A 16,737-nucleotide genomic window follows, 5' to 3' on the forward strand; every position below is an offset into this window, starting at 1 on the left:
CCTCGTGATCCGCCCGCCTCGGCCTCCCAAAGTGCTGGGATTACAGGCTTGAGCCACCGCGCCCGGCCCACACCCAGCTTTTTTAAAGAAGTTTTTTTTAGAGATGGGGTCATGCTTTATTGCCCAGAATGGTCTCAAACTCCTGGTCTCAAGCGATCCTCCTGCCTCAGCCTCCCAAAGTGCTGGGAGCACAACGTGAGCCCCACACCCAGCCGTAAGCTCTCATCTTTAACATCTTCTTAAAAAGTGGTCATCTACTTGGGAGGTTGAGGTGGGACGATCGTTTGAGCCCTGGAGGTGGAGGCTGCAGTGAGCCAAGATCACACCACTGCACTCCAGCCTAGGTAACACAGTGAGACCTGAGACCATGTCTCGAAAAAACAAAAAAAGGTCTTGCAGCAGATCTTGTTCTCCTGTGTGTCTTGGGGACGAAGATTCCAGAATCTATGCTCATAGAAAGTTGTGCTGGGGGCGAAGGGTGAGAAATGAAAGGCTTGGTGGACTTAGGTCTTCCTGTCCAGCTCATGTTGCCACATGAGCTGGGCTTGCTCAGGCCTCGGGCACCCACACAGTGGTGGGAATCTGAGAACCATCGTGATGAGAGACTTCCTGTTTGCACACCCAAGTCCTGATTGTTCTTGGAGAGGAGCAGCCAGTTGGAAGAACTGCACTGGCTCAGCTTGTACAAAGCCATGATTGATTTGTAGTAAGCCCTGAGGCCTTGGTGAAGTCTGGCTGGTCACTGTGCCAGACTCCCTTGGCCTGAGGGGGGCCTCCTCCCCCTGGGATAGGGTGGTCAGACAGTGACACTGGAGAGTACAGTGGGGGTAATTATTATTATTATTTAACACTTACTTCACAAAACCAATATGCTAGCAGCTTCATGCTGATTGGCTTTTTGCTTCAGAAGTCTGGATGAGAGTCCTGAATTAAATAGCTGTATTAACAATAATTCCTTTCAGCAAAAAGGGCAAGAATAGGAGGGTTAGCTCAGGATAGCCTAGACAGGGTATTCATTTTTCACAAGCGAAGAGCACAGCTTGGTCTGTCGGTGTGGACTGCAGAGATGAATGAATCATTTAGGGAGTCCTGAATTACAGCTCCCTGGGCTCCCGACAGGGCCCACTGCAACCTGTTCTTTTCATATTGAATTTGAGTTCAGATTTTTGGAAAAGAGCCTTTTCTTCACATATATGGCTTAAGATACTTTCATTCAGTGTCAAGCTGTGCAGCTCAGAAACCCAGATAAATGGCATCTGAGTTTCCTGAAAAATCCCAGAGCAAATGTTAATACAAACAAACCAACTGCCTTCTGTCTGATGTCCGATGCTTCCTGCCACCCACTATCCACCAGGTAAACTGCCTCAGGCCACTGCATCAACTCAGCGAAGGCCTGGATGTTGGGCTAACAAGAGTGTTTATGAAGACTAGACTTTTTCTTTTCTTTTCTTTTTGAGACACCCAATCATAGCTCACTGCAGCCTTGGACTCCTGGGCTCAAGCAGTCCTCCTACCTCAGCCTCCAAGCCACTGTACCTGGCTTATGTTCTTATTTTTCTTTTTTGAAGATATAGTGTCTTGCTTTGTTCCCCAGGCTGGTCTCAAACTCCTGGGCTCAAGCTATCCTCCCACCTCGGCCACCCAAAGTGCTGGGATTACAGGCATGAGTCAATGCTCCAGCAAATGGACTTTCTTTGAGAGATAAATATTGAAGTATTTACAAATGCAGTGATCTAATGTGTAAATAATTTGCTTCAAAATAACCCAGCAGTGGAGGGAAGTGAATCAGGACAGAGAAGCAACGGCACAGGCCAGGAGTTAGTAATCGCTGAATCTGGGCAGTAGGTACATGTGGGTCAGTTGTGCCATTCTCTCTACTTTTGTGTTTGCTAATGTTATTAATAAAAAGTTAAAGACAAATAGACACTGTCCTCTGGAGTCGGACTGCCTATTGATTGCCAGCAGGGCAATCTTTGACAAGACCCCTCTGTATCATTTATTCCTCTCTCAAATGGGAATCATTCATACACAATGATGACTGTTACAGTTACCACAGCTGCGTAACAAGCAACCCTAAAACACAGCAGCTTAATCCAATGACATTTGTTCTGCTCATGAATCTGCAACTTGGCCATGACAAAGTGGGGACAGCTGGCCTCATCCCCACTCATCACCCCTCCCCAGGACAGCTCAAAGGCTCACTCACTTCGGCAGCTGAGGCCAGCTGTTGGCGGAGAGCTCAGTGGGACCGCCAGCAGTAACACACACATGTGGCCTGGGCTTCCTCACAACATGGAGGAAGTTCTAGTTCCAGGAGGAACCTTTCCACAGAGCTGAATGCTTCTCAAGACCCAGACTTGGGAGTCACATGACATCGTTTCTCCCACCCTCTACTGGCCAGAGCAGTCCCAAGCCCCAATAATGTTTACAGAGAAGCAGCATGGGTGGGGTTGTCTTGATGGGAATGGAAGGTTCTGGAAGACACAGGGGATCAGAACTATTGCTGTGGTCATTTTGAGAAAAAACAACCTGCCACCCCAAACAACTCTGGGTGGTCTACGCCCATGCACTGTTCCCACTTCCCAGGGCAACCACTAGCTTGCTCCTGTCCACACCCCACAGCTCCACTGCCTCCCTGAGAGGCAAGACTCTTCACCCCTCAGGGTGGCGAGGAGGCCAGTGGGTCATGAAATCATTTCATAGGCTTTTAAACAGCAGTTTTTGTTTTGTAAACTAAAGAAACAGGGAAACTAAAAGCCTGCCCCACTGACTTCCAGACTCAAAGACATGCTCTACCCCGTAACCGGAGTTGGGGCAGGAGTCAGGCTGGACCGGGCAGTCAGGGCCTTGAGGTCTGACTGTGGTTGGTGGAAGCTGAACGGACCACTGGCCTCTGAGACAGCCTTTCCCGCAATCTGGGCCGCTCAAGTCCATCTGTCAAGTTCACTGCCTTTTTCACTCCCAGCTGGGAACAAATTCTTCCTACCTGACACTTTGGTTTGGTTTGTTTTGTTTCAAGTGCAGAGCACGGGCCTGGAGTCAGAGCTTCTCAGCACCCGACTGCATCGTTGGACAGGTTACCTATGGTCTCTGTGCTTCTTCACCTGAAAGGATACCTTCTTCTTAGGGTCAGCGGGAGAAGCAAGGAGACACTGCACGGGAGCTCTGTGCGCTGAGAGTCGGCCCCACGCGGCAGGGGTTTGAGCGCCTGCTGGGAGGTGGGATTTCATCGAAGCTGCCTGGGCGCTCTCTGCAGCCCTGGACCCGCCGCCCTCTCCTTGCCTCCCATCCCCCACCCCGCCCCTTCCGGCCTCCCAAGTACACGTCCTCGCCCCCACCCACCCCCCGCGTTAATTCACACCATCCAGTGCGCTCTGCGATCCTGTCATTCCCCGCCCGAGTCAGGCCCCTCCTGTGCCCCTCGCCAGCCCCGAGGGGCGCCCGCACACAGTCGGCGCCCCACACGCACGTACCTGGAAGAGAACAAGAGGACGCAAGCGGGCGCGGCTGCCGAGTGAGTGCGCAGGAGCCCCGGACGCCCGGCCGGGGTCGGGAGGTCGCAGCGGGGTCCCGGTGGGGTCCGCGGCGGGGCGCGGCGCGGCCCACGAGGCAAGTCGGCGGGGAGGCGTCCGCGGCCGGGCAGGCAGGTGGGCGCGCCGCGGGCCGGGGAGGGCCGCACCTGTCCTGCGGCTGGGGGGGCGCTGGGAGGGGGCCGGGCCGGGAGCAGCTGCCGCCCCGCCCCGCGGGCTATCACCTCCCTGCGCCGCGGCCCCCCCGGTTGCTGCCCCGATGCGCTGCGCCCGGAGCCGGGGCCGAGTAGCTGCCGCAGCTGTTGGGGCGCCCGGGCCAGGCGACACCGCCGTCGCCCGTGCCCCTCCCAGACCCCGCCGGCCGCATGGAGCCCCCGGAGGGCGCCGGCCCCGGAGGTGAGTTCAGCCCCAGCCCCGAGACCCCGAGCAGCGCTTTCCCGCAGCGAACCGCAGCCCCTCCCCCCAGGGCTCACCCTTCGCGGCTCCCGGGAGACCCCTTGGGCAACTCGGGGGCGTCCGGCGGGCCAGGGACACCTCCCGGGCGCGGTCCCCGCGCGGGGCTGGGGGCACACAGACCGAGTCTCCGCCCCCTTGTTCTCTGCGCTCCCGGCCCGGGAAGCCGTGCCGGGCACGCTCCTTGGTGGGTGGCCTGGAGTTTCGTCCTGAGCCCCCTCCCAGCCGAGTCAGCCGGTGACACGGGGAGCGGGGGAGGGACGTTCCGAGGCTGGAGTTTGGGGTCCCTGTCGGTGGGGCGTGGGGGCGACGCTGGTCGCTTGCAAGCGCGTCCGCTTTGTTCGCCCAGCCGCGAGTCCCGGGGGCGAGGGCCGTAGACCGTGGCAGGGATCCTGCCAGGGGCGAGGGGCTGAGATGGGTCTTGGTGGGGGCGTGGGGCATGCACGGGTGCGGCCTGCCGGGGGCTCCAGAGCTGCAAGCGTGGCTAGTCCGGGCGCGGCCCAGGCGCACGCTCACCGGGGAGGGTAGGTGCGCGTGGAGCGCTTCCTGCCCTGATGGTGGAGGCCCTACTGCAGGACCTTGGAGTTGGTAACGGGAAGAAAGCTCTCAGACTCTCCCCGCTTCCCAGAGCCTTTTCCAAAAGGGCTTTCGGGGTTCCACTGGCCTAGGTAGGAACTTGGATGCAAACTGCAGACACCTCCACCTGCCCAGCCAAGCCCACCACCTCCTGGTTTCCTAGAGGTCCCACTCCAGGGAGCCAGCAGGTACCTGAGAGCACAGGCCAGCCTGCCACTCTGTAACTACATGGGAACCTCTCAGTCCCCCAGCCACACACAGTGGCATCCCCAGGAGGAGCAGGTCCACCCACCCTGTGTATCTGCAGTCCAAGGTGGAGGGACGAATGCCCCAGGGCTGGTGGATTTGTGTTTTGTTTTGTCATTTGTGGGAGGGATCAGATTTCTTTCTTAACACTGATAGTCCCAGTCCCCTGGGTCTTGCCAATAGCAGCTTTGTGGACACAGGAAGCCTGGAAGTTGGGAGTGAGGGCTTGGGGGTCTCAGACCTGTTTCCAGTTGTGAATTGTGGGCAGTCGGGCCCCTCTGGGCCTCAATTTCCGTGTCTGTCAGTGGAGACAGCTCTGCTTCCCCTGCAGAGCTGTGGAAGCCCAAGGCATTTGGGAGTGGAGGTTAATCTCTTTTCCCTCCTCCTTTGGGAAAAAAGGAGGACTTCCCAGCAGCTTAAAAGGCAGAGAAAGCAGGTTCAGTTTCTGAGCCCATCACTTACTGGCTGGGGGCTTCAGATACCTGACTCAATCAGTGCACAGGTATTTACCTACAGGTCACGGCTCTGCACAGTACCCTCCCCGGGGTGGGGACTTAGTGGGAAGATAGGGCCCTGTCCTCTGAGGGCTCACACTCTTGACACCAATGCCTGTTTCCTTGTCTGCAAAGTGGCCAGTGATGCCTACTTTGTGGAACCTCATGAGATCACACGTTGGTGACTATAACTGTCATTGCTTATCACTTACTTTTGAAAACCTTACAAAAGTAGAGAGAACAGCATGACAAAGGCCCATGTGTGATATCCCAGCCCCTAGGCCCACAGCCTCCTCTCCAGACTACTACCAACCTCCCTTCATTAGTGGTTTGAACCAAATCTAGACATATTATTTCACTGATAAATAATTCAGAAATATCTATAAACTATGATTTTTATAAAGCATTATTAAAACACTATTTTTGCACCTAAAGGAATTATTTCTTAATATTAAATGTAGAATACATGTGTGCACAGGAATGTGACGTGTGCCCTCTCTGAGGGCCCCACCTGGAAGCCAGGGCTGTAACCCACCCCCAACTCAATCTGCCTGAGGGTCCGCAGGGAGAAAGAGAGGGATCCTCAGGAGGCTGAGAGTCTAGACAGGGCTACCCCAGCATCCCTGAAATGCTTTGGGGGGTCCAAATCCAGAGAGGAAGGTGCTGGGGGATGGTGGCCCCTGCCTCTGCGACCATCTCGCCTTCTCTGCAGCCATTTAGTTTATGATATTCATTCATTCACTTCATTAGCTCATTCATCCATACAGTGGTGTGCCAAGTGCCTCCTCGATGCTCTGGGCAGGGCCCTGGGCACACAACAGTGAACAGGATTTGGGCCAAGTTTTCCAGTCGAGAATATGCTGGAAAGTAGGTCAGCAGCAGAGCACAGGGCATCAGCAATCGGCCCTCAGGGAAGCCTGGGGTGGGGGTGCTGGGCTGAGGCACCCCAACTCCTGGCTCCCTCACTGGGGTGCTTCCTCAATGCCCACTCATCAGCCAGGGCACCAGCAGCCCCTGCAGGGGGGTTGGGTCCCCCTTGATAGGGGCTGTGCTGGGGTAAGGACCAGAACATTGCTGTGACCCCACACTCCGGGGTCCTTCCTGGGGCATCAGAAACATCTGCTTGCCTCTGCCCTGGCCCTGGAGGCCCTGGGGGCTGCCAGCACCCGCCCCCATGCCTGCCTGTCATTGAGCCTCTGGTTCCCACCCTGGAAAAAGCAGCAGGTCTCGCCCGTGAGAAATTTTCTTCTCCCCACAAGCTTGTTGAGAGGGTGTCAGACAGGCCTGGGTGATTCCTAGCACAGCTCCTTACTACCTGTGGGTTAGTGGGCTCCTTGATTCATCCTCATTTGTTCACTGCGCACCCACTGTGTGCTTGGTCCTAGGAATGCAGCCAGGAACTAGATACAAGCTGCTTGGAGCGGATGCTTCTCGCTCTACCCAGTCCCAGCCTGCTCTGGGGCTGAGCCTGGGGGTCTGGTGCATGGCTGACTCACAGTGTATGCGAGTATCAACTCTAGCCAAGATCAACCTTTGTTTTCATTGAGGGTTGTTTTTAAATTGAGATATTTTTCACATATACAGTTCACCCTTTTGAAGCGTGCAACTCACTGTTTTAGTATATTCACAAAATTGTGAGGTCACCACCACTATCTAATTTTATAATATCTTCATTCCCCCCCCCAAAAAAAAAACCCATACCCATTCTCCCCTTCTCCACTGCTGACCCCCCAGCCTCTGACAATCACTGATCGGATTTCTATGCACTTGCCTATTCTGGACACTTCGTAAGAACGGTGTCATGCAGTATTTGTCCTTGTGGGCCTGGCTTTCACTCAAGTGAGGTGATCAGGCTCATCCACGTGGTATCCTGTGTCGGTGCCGCGGTCCCTCTTGGGCTGAATCACATTTTGTTTATCCATTGAGCCACTGACACACATTCGATTGCTTCCGCTATGGGCTCCTGCGAATCACGCTGTGAACATGCGTGTACAGCTGAGTCATCAACAACATAAGGGTTAGGGGTGCCAACCTCCCTCAAAGTCAGAAATCCACATAGAACCTTTGACTCCCCAAAAACTTAACTGCTAATAGCCTGCTGTTGACCAGAGCTTTACGGATATGGTTAACGAACACATATTTGTATGCTGCGAGGATTACACAGTAGGTTCAGTCACTGGAGGAATCGCGTGCGCGCCTTACAGCAGCTGCACGCTCTTCATGCCAAGATCAATCTTGCCCCTCCTGGAGGCTCCGGTCTTCTGTGTCCCTGGCATCACATTCTTCTGGCCAAAAAATTAGTGTCCTGATGGGAAAAGCTGCATCTTCCCAATTTTCCTTCCCCAAAGCCTCAACACAGGCCAAGGCACCAGAGTATACAGAATAAAGACCAGGCCACTGCCAAAGGGAGGTGGAGAAGGATCAGACTAGATACCTAGTAGCTTCAAATGCTTACAGGACTGAATCCCATCTACGCTGACACCATTAGCTACAGATGCGTTGCTGTCTCAGGAATGTAGAAATATGAAAAGAGGCCGGGCGCGGTGGCTCAAGCCTGTAATCCCAGCACTCTTGGGAAGGCCGAGATGGCGGATCACGAGGTCAGGAGATCGAGAACCATCCTGGCTAACACGGTGAAACCCCGTCCTCTACTAAAAATTCAAGAAAAAACTAGCCGGGCGAGTGGCGGGCCGCCTGTAGTCCCCCAGCTACTCCGGAGGCTGAGGCAGGGAGAATGGCGTAAACCCGGGAGGTCGGAGCTTGCAGTGGAGCTGAGATCCGGCCACTGCACTCCAGCCCGGGCGACAAGCAAGACTCCGTCTCAAAAAAAAAAAAAAATATGAAAAGATGCTTTTTTTTTTTTTTTTGAGACAGAGTCTCGTTCTGTCACCCAGGCTGGAGTGCAGTGGCATGATCTCTGCTCACTGCAAACTCCTCCTCCTAGGTTCAAGCGAGTCTCCTGCCTCAGCCTCCTGAGTAGCTGGGACTACAGGCACGCACCACCACACCGGCAAATTTTTGTATTTTTAGTAGAGATGGGGTTTCGCCATGTTGGCCCAGACTCAAACCCTTCAGCAGCTTCTTCCAGCTCACTTGGTGTGGAAACCAAAGTCCTGACAAGGTCCACATACCTGCACACACCCACCTTTGCCCTGCCTCACAGCCCCCAGCTGTCCTCAAATGCACTCTGCTCGGGGCCCTTATGCATGTCCCCCCAGTATCACACGGCTCCCTCCCACCTCCAGGCTTCTCCTCCAAGTCTTGGTAGAGCACCCTCCCCAGATCCTCCCTAAAATGGGAGCACAGCCCCACACTGCTCCCTGCACTGACTGCCCCTCAGAAGGGCAGGAATCATCTATTTTGTCTGTGCCATGTCCCCAGAACGGAGGGTGATTCAGAAGGCTTGGTTGGGTGAATGAATGAGAGCCTTCGTCTGGATGAGGGGCCCCGCCCAGCGAGAGGGGGGCTACAAGGGGAGACTCCACCTCTGTCCCACCTTCCTTCAGAGATCCACTTCCCCCGGGGTCAGGACCCAGGGAACCTAAGCCAGCAAGTGAGGGACTTTCTGCTCCCTCTCCTGGGCCCTGAACCAGGATCCCTGTCTCCCAGCCCCATGCCATGATCAGGCACAGGCTCACAGGTGATGGCTGAGAGCTCCAGCTGCGTCTGTGGCCAGCCCTGTGCTGCATGCTGGGAACAGATGCTGAGCTACTCAGTGCCTCAGCTTCTTCCTCTCAAGTACAAATCTCAGAGTCTTCCCCATGTAGCTGGGAGTTAGGGTGAGGTGAGAATGGAGTTAGTCAATAAACACAGAATGCTGGGACTGTCCTAGAAAACCATAAGCCACTGCCTTTTTTTTTTTTTTTTTTTTTTTTTTAAGGCAGGGTTTTGCTCTGTTGCTCAGGCTGGAATGCAGTGGCACGATCATAGCTCACTGCATTCTTGACCTCCTGGGTTTCAGGCAGTCCTCCTGCCTCAGCCTCCCAAGTAGCTGCCACACAGGTGTGTACCACCACACCCAGCTGTCATTATTAACCCAGAACCACCTGCCCCACCCTGCCTCTGAGGGTGCTGTCCCCACAGAGATTCTCTGCAGAACTGTTTTTGCCCCAGGTTTCCTTGATATCAGGGGGCTGCCAGAGAGGAGGGGATGGGAGGCCAGGGTGGATGATCGCTTGAACCCAGGAGTTCGAGATCAGCCTGGGCAATATGGCAAGACCCTGTCTCTACCAAAAAAAATTTTAATTAGCCAGGAGTGGTGGTCCCAGCTACTCAGGAGGCTGAGGTGGGAGGATCGCTTGAGCTGAAGAAGTTGAGGCTGCAGTGAGCTATGGTTTTACCACTGCACTCCAGCCTGGGCAACAGTGAGACCTTGTCTCTTAAAAAAGAGAGAGAGGCCAGGTGTGGTGGCTCAAGCCTATAATGCCAGCACTTTGGGAGGCTGAGGCGGGCGGATCACCTGAGGTCAGGAGTTTGAGACCAGCCTGACCAACATGGAGAAACCCCATCTCTACTAAAAATACAGAATTCGCCAGGCATGGTGGTGCATGCCTATAATCCCAGCTTCTCGGGAGGCTGAGGCAGGAGAATCGCTTGAACCCAGGAGACGGAGGTTTCTGTGAGCCGAGATCGTGCCATTGCACTCCAGCCTGGACAACAAGAGCAAAAATCTATCTCAGAAAAAAAAAAGAAAGAAAAAATAGGAGGGGGTGCCCCTCAGGACAGAAGGAGGGGCAGGGAGGGACAGAGATGGAGCTGAGGACTATACCCCAGGGTCCTGCTCTGGGGTGAGGGTGCCCATGGGGGACATGCCTGGCCTGTAAACCTGGGGAGGTAAGAGCCCCTGTAGTCTTCCTCAGCTGGGGATCCTGAGAGCAGGGCCTCCTGGCCAGTGACTTACCCCTGCACCTTGGTTCCCCACTCGTACCTGCTCTCAGGGCTCTGGATCAGCTATGCCAGAGGGGCAGCCCCTGCTCTGTCCTGGACCTGGCAGGTCTGAGGCCCCTGCAGCACCCTCCTGAGACTCAAGGCTGGGACAGAGCTGCGCCCTCTGCAGCCATGGCCACCGCTGTGAGTTGTGTGGAAGCATTTTGGAACGGTGACCACAGCACCATCCAGCGGGACATGAGCACACTGTGGGCAGGGACCTGTGGGCAGGGACCTGGGACTGCAGGCTACACTGTCTCTCCTTGAGGAAGGGCCCAAGGGCCAGGCTGGGCCTCCTGGGGGCGTCCCCTCCCCTGGGCACCCCTCAGCGCTACGGACAGTGGTCAAGCTTCTTCCTGCTGATGTCCGGTAGGTCCCCCTGCTCACAGCCTTAGAACAGAGTCCACATGCCATCCCCTGTCCCCTGTGCCTTCTGGGCGGGCAGGTATCCCTGCTGGACTTGGGGGTGGGCCAAGACACCAGTAACTTGACCCCTTAGGATGCTCAGAAACCTCATTCCAGATGCCAGTGGAGAGGTAGAAACCAGATTCTGCGAGCCCCGTCCAGCCTGCCCAACCCCCAGGCCTGAAATGGGCCATGCGATGACACAGCACTTGGCTCCTCAGACAGGAGGCAGGTGGGCCACTGTCAGGCCACAGGGCTGCTGCCCAGGCAGAGCCTAACACTCGGCTCGCTGCCAGGTCACCTGCCTACAGCCACACTGCCCAGTTCTTAAGCCAATGGGGACCTCCCAGCCCTACACTCAGGAGGCTGGGCACCTGCGGGCTGCCCTCCCTCGGCTCTGCTGGGGAGGGGGTGGGGGTGCCTAGGACGAAATGCTACAACCCACCATTTGCTCACTGGGCAGTATCTAGGCTGCCAGCTAGTGCCATGGGGGAGGACAGGCCCACCCCTCCCAGGCAGCTGTTGGCACCGAATCCCAGCTGCTCCCCTCGGCTTCAAGCACACCCAGCTACGATCAGTGCACACCACTGGGGGCTGCCAAAAATACCTCATAGGGTCCTCAGGGTGCTGCTGGCAGAAGTGGGAGGGCACCTGTCCATCTGACACGCGTGTGCTGAGCACCCACTCAGGTGGGAAGTGCTGGTGTCCCCAGAAGGCCCCTGCCATGCAGGGTCCAGGAAGCAGCTGAGGGAAGGAGGGCCATCTGGAAACAGGTTCCTGCAGGAGCAATGGGTGGGGGCAAAAAGCAAGTGCTTTGTCTCTTCCCTAAGAGATGGACCCGCAGGGCCGAGGGCCAAAGGGGAGCATGCCCCCAGGGACAGGCCTGACTCTGGCTAACAGGACTCTCTGGCTGCCTGTGGCAAGTGAGGTGGCTGCTAGAATGATGTGGCCCTGGATGAGAGGGTGAGCAGCTGGGGAGGGCTGAGGGGATCTGTGGAGGGATGGACGTAAGAGTCGCCAATGTCTCTAGCTTTGGGTCAGCAGCCAAGGGGCCTCCTGCTCTCGTCTGACGAAACAATTGTTAAGTATAAAAAAGAAACAGTTGGGCCAGGTGCGGTGGCTCACGCCTGTAATCCCAGCACTTTGGGAGGCCAAGGCGGGTGGATCACGAGTAAAACTACAAAAAAAAAAAAAAAAAAATAGCTGGGTATGGTGGCGCACACCTGTAGTCTCAGCTATTCAGGAGGCTGAGGCATTTGAATCGCTTGAACCCGTGAGGTGGAGATTGCAGTGAGCCGAGATCGCGCCACTGCACTCCAGCCTGGTGACAGAGCAAGACTCTGTCTCAAAAAAAAAAAAAAAAGGAACAGTTACGTTTGTGAAAAAATGAGGCCAGGCTCGGTGGCTCACACCTTGTAATCCTAGCACTTTGGGAGGCTGAGGCAGATGGATCACCTGAGGTCAGAAGTCCAGCCTGGCCAACATGGTGAAACCCCGTCTCTACTAAAAATACAAAAATTAGCCGGGCATGGTGGTGCATGCCTGTAATCCCAGCTACTCAGGCAGATGAGGCAGGAGAATCGCTCAAACCCAGGGGGCAGAGGTTGCAGTGAGCTGAGACGGCGCCACTGCACTCCAGCCTGGGTGAGAGAGAGAGACTCCATCTCAAAAAAAAAAAAAAAAAGGGAAAAACCTGGAAGAATATTTGCTCGACTGTGAGGTGTGGTTGGTGGCCAAGTGATCACAGAATGGCAGGCCTGCCTATTCCTCCTGGTTTCTAACTTTCATTTAATGAGAATGTGTTATTCTGAACTCAAACACAACATCGGTTTTTAAAAGGAACAGTGGAGAGGGGCTGTTCTGGTTTGAAGGGGACCAAGAGGCTGGGCATGGAAACTCACAGGCGATCCTTCAGGGGACCCTGGGCTGAGCCAGAACTCAGAGGCCAGGACAGCACTGGGATGAGCCACGCGGGCCCTGGTGGAACTTCCAGGCCTGCATGGTGCTGCTTTCACGGGTGCTTGAGTACCAAGGGTGATCTGGACCTCAGAGTCCTTGTTCACTAGGGGAGGCCAGGGCCCAAGGGGAAGGGGCAGCCTCCTTGAAGCCCCCCAACCCCTTGTCTGGGGTCCAGGCATGAGGTCACAAGCCCAGCCATCCCATCACCTGCTGGTCACTGCCCAGAGTCTCAAAGGACTGGATGTGCCAAGTCCTCACACCCAGCCCCGCGTCCTGGGGGGATGTGGGAGCCCTGTGGGTCTCAAGGTGACATCCTGTGTCTTTGGATGCAGAGATCGTTAAGGAGACTGAGGTGCTGCAGGCTGCGCTGGGCGTCCCAGCCCACGGGACAGGGGACAATGGCCACACGCCTGTGGAGGAGGAGGTGGGGGGCATCCCCATACCAGCACCGGGGCTCCTGCAGGTCACAGAGAGGAGGCGTAAGTACTGCTCCCTGCCCAGTGCACTCTATGAGGACCCCGTGAGCTCCCCCAGGAGACAAGGCAGCAGGGTCTACCTGTCCAAACACTCCCTGGGGGCTCTGGGTCCAGCGCTGTGCACTAGACTCTTGCAGCTTGGGTACTCTGGGCCTCAGCTGCACCATCTGTCAAGTGAAAGCCTTCTAGTCATGAGTATACGCAATACCCATCAGATCCTGATGGTGCTGGGCTGTGTGGGAAGCTGTGGTTCACCCACAGCCTTGTGGGAGGACACAGCGCACACTCTCCTAGACCCCCAGGGCTCTAAGCAGCCTTGTGGGAGGGCCTGAGGGCTGACCCTACCCCCTCTGCCCTCAGAGCCTCTGAGCAGTGTCTCCTCTCTGGAGGTCCACTTCGACCTCCTGGACCTCACTGAGCTGACCGACATGTCCGACCAGGAGCTGGCCGAGGTCTTTGCTGACTCAGACGATGAGAACCTCAACACCGAGTCCCCAGCAGGTGAGGCCAGCATCGGGGCTGGGAGGTGTGCGTGGTGGGCTGAGGCCCCTTGGGAAGTCCTGGGAGGTGTGCGTGTGTTTTAGCAAGAATCCGTCACCACTTCATTTCACCACGCTGCTATTTGCCCAACTTGAAGCAATTTCCCCATCACAGCTGCTTAAAACTTTACTTTTCAAGTGAGCAACTGAAGGCTAAAGCCACTGTCCCCTCAAAAGCAGAATTTAATGAACATGAATTTTCATCATAAATTGGGCCAAGAACGAAAGGTGGGGGTGATCACCAGCCCGGGCCCCTCCTCAGCTCACTTAACTTCCTCTGATTCCCATGGAGCGTTGCCATTGGCCTGAAGGCAGCTCCAGTGTCCTCACTGCGTGCGAGCAGGGCCCCTGGCACGGCCACGTGCTCAGCATGACCAGAGCACAGGACTCACCACTGAGGCTGCGACAGCGTGTCCTTAGTCTCTTCTGACAGTGACCAGTGAAGGGCACTGACACGACCTGTGTGAACTTCAGTGATAACTGTGATAGCATCGGGCTGAGCCTTCCCTGCATGGGACGGTTTGGCCTGGCCTCTGCTTCCCCACCCCCCAGACCACCAAGGACCTCATTAAAAGGACCAGCCCCACTGTGAATCCTGCCAGCAGCCAGCTGCTCCCCTGGTTCCTGGAGGTGTCAGGAAGGGGTGTCAGCCTGTGTGTCCTGGGCTGCTGCAGCCCCAGGTGTCTGGGAGGGAATGGGGCCTGGTGAGTCAGCCCCCAGCTCACCTCCAGGACATGGCCATTGCCTGACCCTGGCCAGTTCCCACCATCTCCATGTTGGTGGCAACTCTTCCCACCCAGCCTATGAGCCCAGGCCTGTACTACTGTGGCTGGGGAGGTGGAGTGAGAGTGAGGGGCTCAGACTCCAGCCCACCAGAATCCCCAGCCCCACAGAGCCCGCACCGCGGAGACACAAGGCCCATGATGGGGCAGAGGCTCCAAGAGGCCTGCAGGGCTCACGGGAGTGGTTGGCTGAGCTGGGACACCTGCCAGGGGGTGGTTTGGGGAGGCCCCACCAGGGTCACTTGACCACGCAGGAGAGGCTCAGCCTAGGCTGTAGTGACTCTGGGGAGCACCAGAAAAGGCCCTGTCCAGGCCCCACCCAGACCACAATGTCCACCTCTCTGGTGGAGCCAGTGTGTGGTGGGGGCCTCCTGTTAGAGGTAGATGTGTGCATGCCAGGTGCAGGGGCCGGTGCAGAGCATTGGCAGGAGTGGCCCAGGAGGCCAGCGGGACCTGAAGCCCTCCTGCATTCACCCAGGCCTCTCGGCCACGCTGAGTTGCCCTGCCCGCATCCCCCTAGGTCTGCACCCGCTGCCCCGAGCTGGCTGCCTGCGCTCCCCTTCCTGGACGAGGACAAGGGCTGAGCAGAACCGTGAGAAGCAGCCCCTAGGTGACCCTGAGCGGCAGGCCACAGTCCTGGACACGTTTCTCACTGTGGAGAGGCCCCAGGAGGACTAGGCCATCTCCGCCTGCCCTCCAGCTCCTGCAGGGCTGGAGTCAGAACACCATGATGGCAGATCTGGGCAGTCCTGACCCAGCAGACACACTTCGCACCCCCACGAGGCTCCAGCCGTCACCTCCTGACGCACATCCTGGGGGCAGCTCCCTGCCAGCCCCAAGGCCTGCCTTGTCTGTTGGGCACGGGGCTTAGCCTCACGTGGAGACCAGCCGGCTTTCCTGGGGGACACATGGGGCCCCTGGATGCCTCTGGGAGCCCCAGCACAAGCACAGCCCAGTGGCCTTACGTCCAGCTTGTTCCTGGGCCCTGAGTCAGGAAGACAGCGTCACAGAGTCACTGCCGGAAATGTGGTGAGGAGTGGAGTGGCCCATGGCGGCCCTGGGGTGAGGGGGACCCAGGCCTGTGACAGCCACTCCAGGAACTCCAGGGGGTGCTCCAAGCTCCGCGCTTACCTGTGCTACCAAGCTCAGAAGCCAGAGGCAGGTTTGGTAGTGGCTAATGGGACAATGTGCTGTCCAGCAAAGCACATGGAGGAGCGGCCCCAAAATTCCCACCTTGATTTCCATCCTGCCCCTTCTACTCCACGAGGCACTGTCTCACTAGGGTCCCCTCCCCAAGGCTCAGCTCTAAGACCTGCACCTGCTTCTCTTGGTCCCTGCGTGACAGGAAAGTCCATTCCCTCCTTAGCTCAGAACACCAAATATCACCAGACTGCCTCAGAAACTTGGTGACACCTCCTGGAATGCTCTCGGCTCGGGGAGGAGTTCACCGTCTCCCTGTCCTGCATCCACTATGAGGCCATATCCTTGTTTCTGCTCACATCCCACTGCCCGGTTACACGGCCTGCCCACAGCCCTTAAACTTGCTGGGCAGGTTTGGGGCCCATGGGACCCGTGGGTCTGTGTCCGGCAGCAGCAGAGGAGGCTGACAGGCCCTGCTCCTCTGCTCTGGGGTGTCTGGGGGCCCCAGCTGAAGCTCACAAAATGGGCTTCCTGCCTGACAGCAAGTCAAAGAATGAGTGTAATACAAAAGTGTACGCTTACTTTCCATCCGCAAGCCAACCTGCCCCGGCCCATTTCCCATGAGCACACTTCGGGGAAGGAAAACACGCTCCTGGCCTTCACTGTCAGTAGAGCTTTGGAGATGCCCCAGGCATGCCTTGAGCTCCTTCTGTGTACAGGACTTTAGAGGCGGCACCTGCTCCCACTTCTGAGCCACCCGCTGCCTCTCAGCACTGCTGGCAAACCCAGTTCCTGCCTCAGCCAGGCCTCCTTCCCTGGTTTCCAGTCACACAGAGCCCAGCAGCTTTCTCTTTCCGTCCCATAAAGGCAGCCTATGTCCCTGGCCACACCTCCACCCGCCAGGGTCTTCCTCCCCATCTTCCATCCTTCCTGCTGAGCTTCCACAGAGCTCGTTTGCAAACAGTGGGATTAAAGCATCACTGCGCATTCAAAGGCCTGGTCGCGGTCTCTTCCTTTCCAACACCAGAGTGCATGAGGTGCCTGCTCAGGGGTGTGGGCTGAGCTGTCCTGGGCTCCATGCCCTGATCATTCTCCAGCTGCAGCAGCCCAAGGGCTCTCTGCTGTGCTCCCTTGGGTCACATTTGGGGGATGAGTGTCCTGGATTTCTAGTCCCAAAGTTACACAACAGAAGGAATCATTAAGGAAGTGAA

General features: G+C 56.6%; 2 protein-coding genes across 2 annotated transcripts in view; one reads left to right on the top strand and one right to left on the bottom strand.

The window, feature by feature from the left end:
- Window positions 1-3,140, bottom strand: part of DRC4 (dynein regulatory complex subunit 4) — a 36,324-nt gene extending 33,184 nt beyond the window's left edge. Inside the window, exon 1 of the mRNA XM_017871069.1 lies at window positions 3,117-3,140. The gene's annotated coding sequence lies outside the window, so the exon portion shown is untranslated. The remainder of the gene's footprint in view (window positions 1-3,116) is intronic.
- A 545-nt stretch (window positions 3,141-3,685) lies between these two features.
- On the top strand, window positions 3,686-16,525 carry DBNDD1 (dysbindin domain containing 1). Its single transcript, XM_017871124.1, has 4 exons — window positions 3,686-3,926; window positions 12,922-13,068; window positions 13,426-13,566; window positions 14,907-16,525. The coding sequence occupies exons 1-4, from the start codon at window positions 3,896-3,898 to the stop codon at window positions 15,062-15,064; spliced, it is 477 nt and encodes a 158-aa protein (XP_017726613.1). The 5' UTR covers window positions 3,686-3,895; the 3' UTR covers window positions 15,065-16,525.
- The last annotated feature ends 212 nt before the right edge of the window (window positions 16,526-16,737 follow it).

This window comes from Rhinopithecus bieti, unplaced genomic scaffold (assembly GCF_001698545.2).
Source record: "Rhinopithecus bieti isolate Rb0 unplaced genomic scaffold, ASM169854v2 scaffold_1037, whole genome shotgun sequence".
In the NCBI taxonomy this organism is placed as follows: Eukaryota; Metazoa; Chordata; class Mammalia; order Primates; family Cercopithecidae; genus Rhinopithecus; species Rhinopithecus bieti.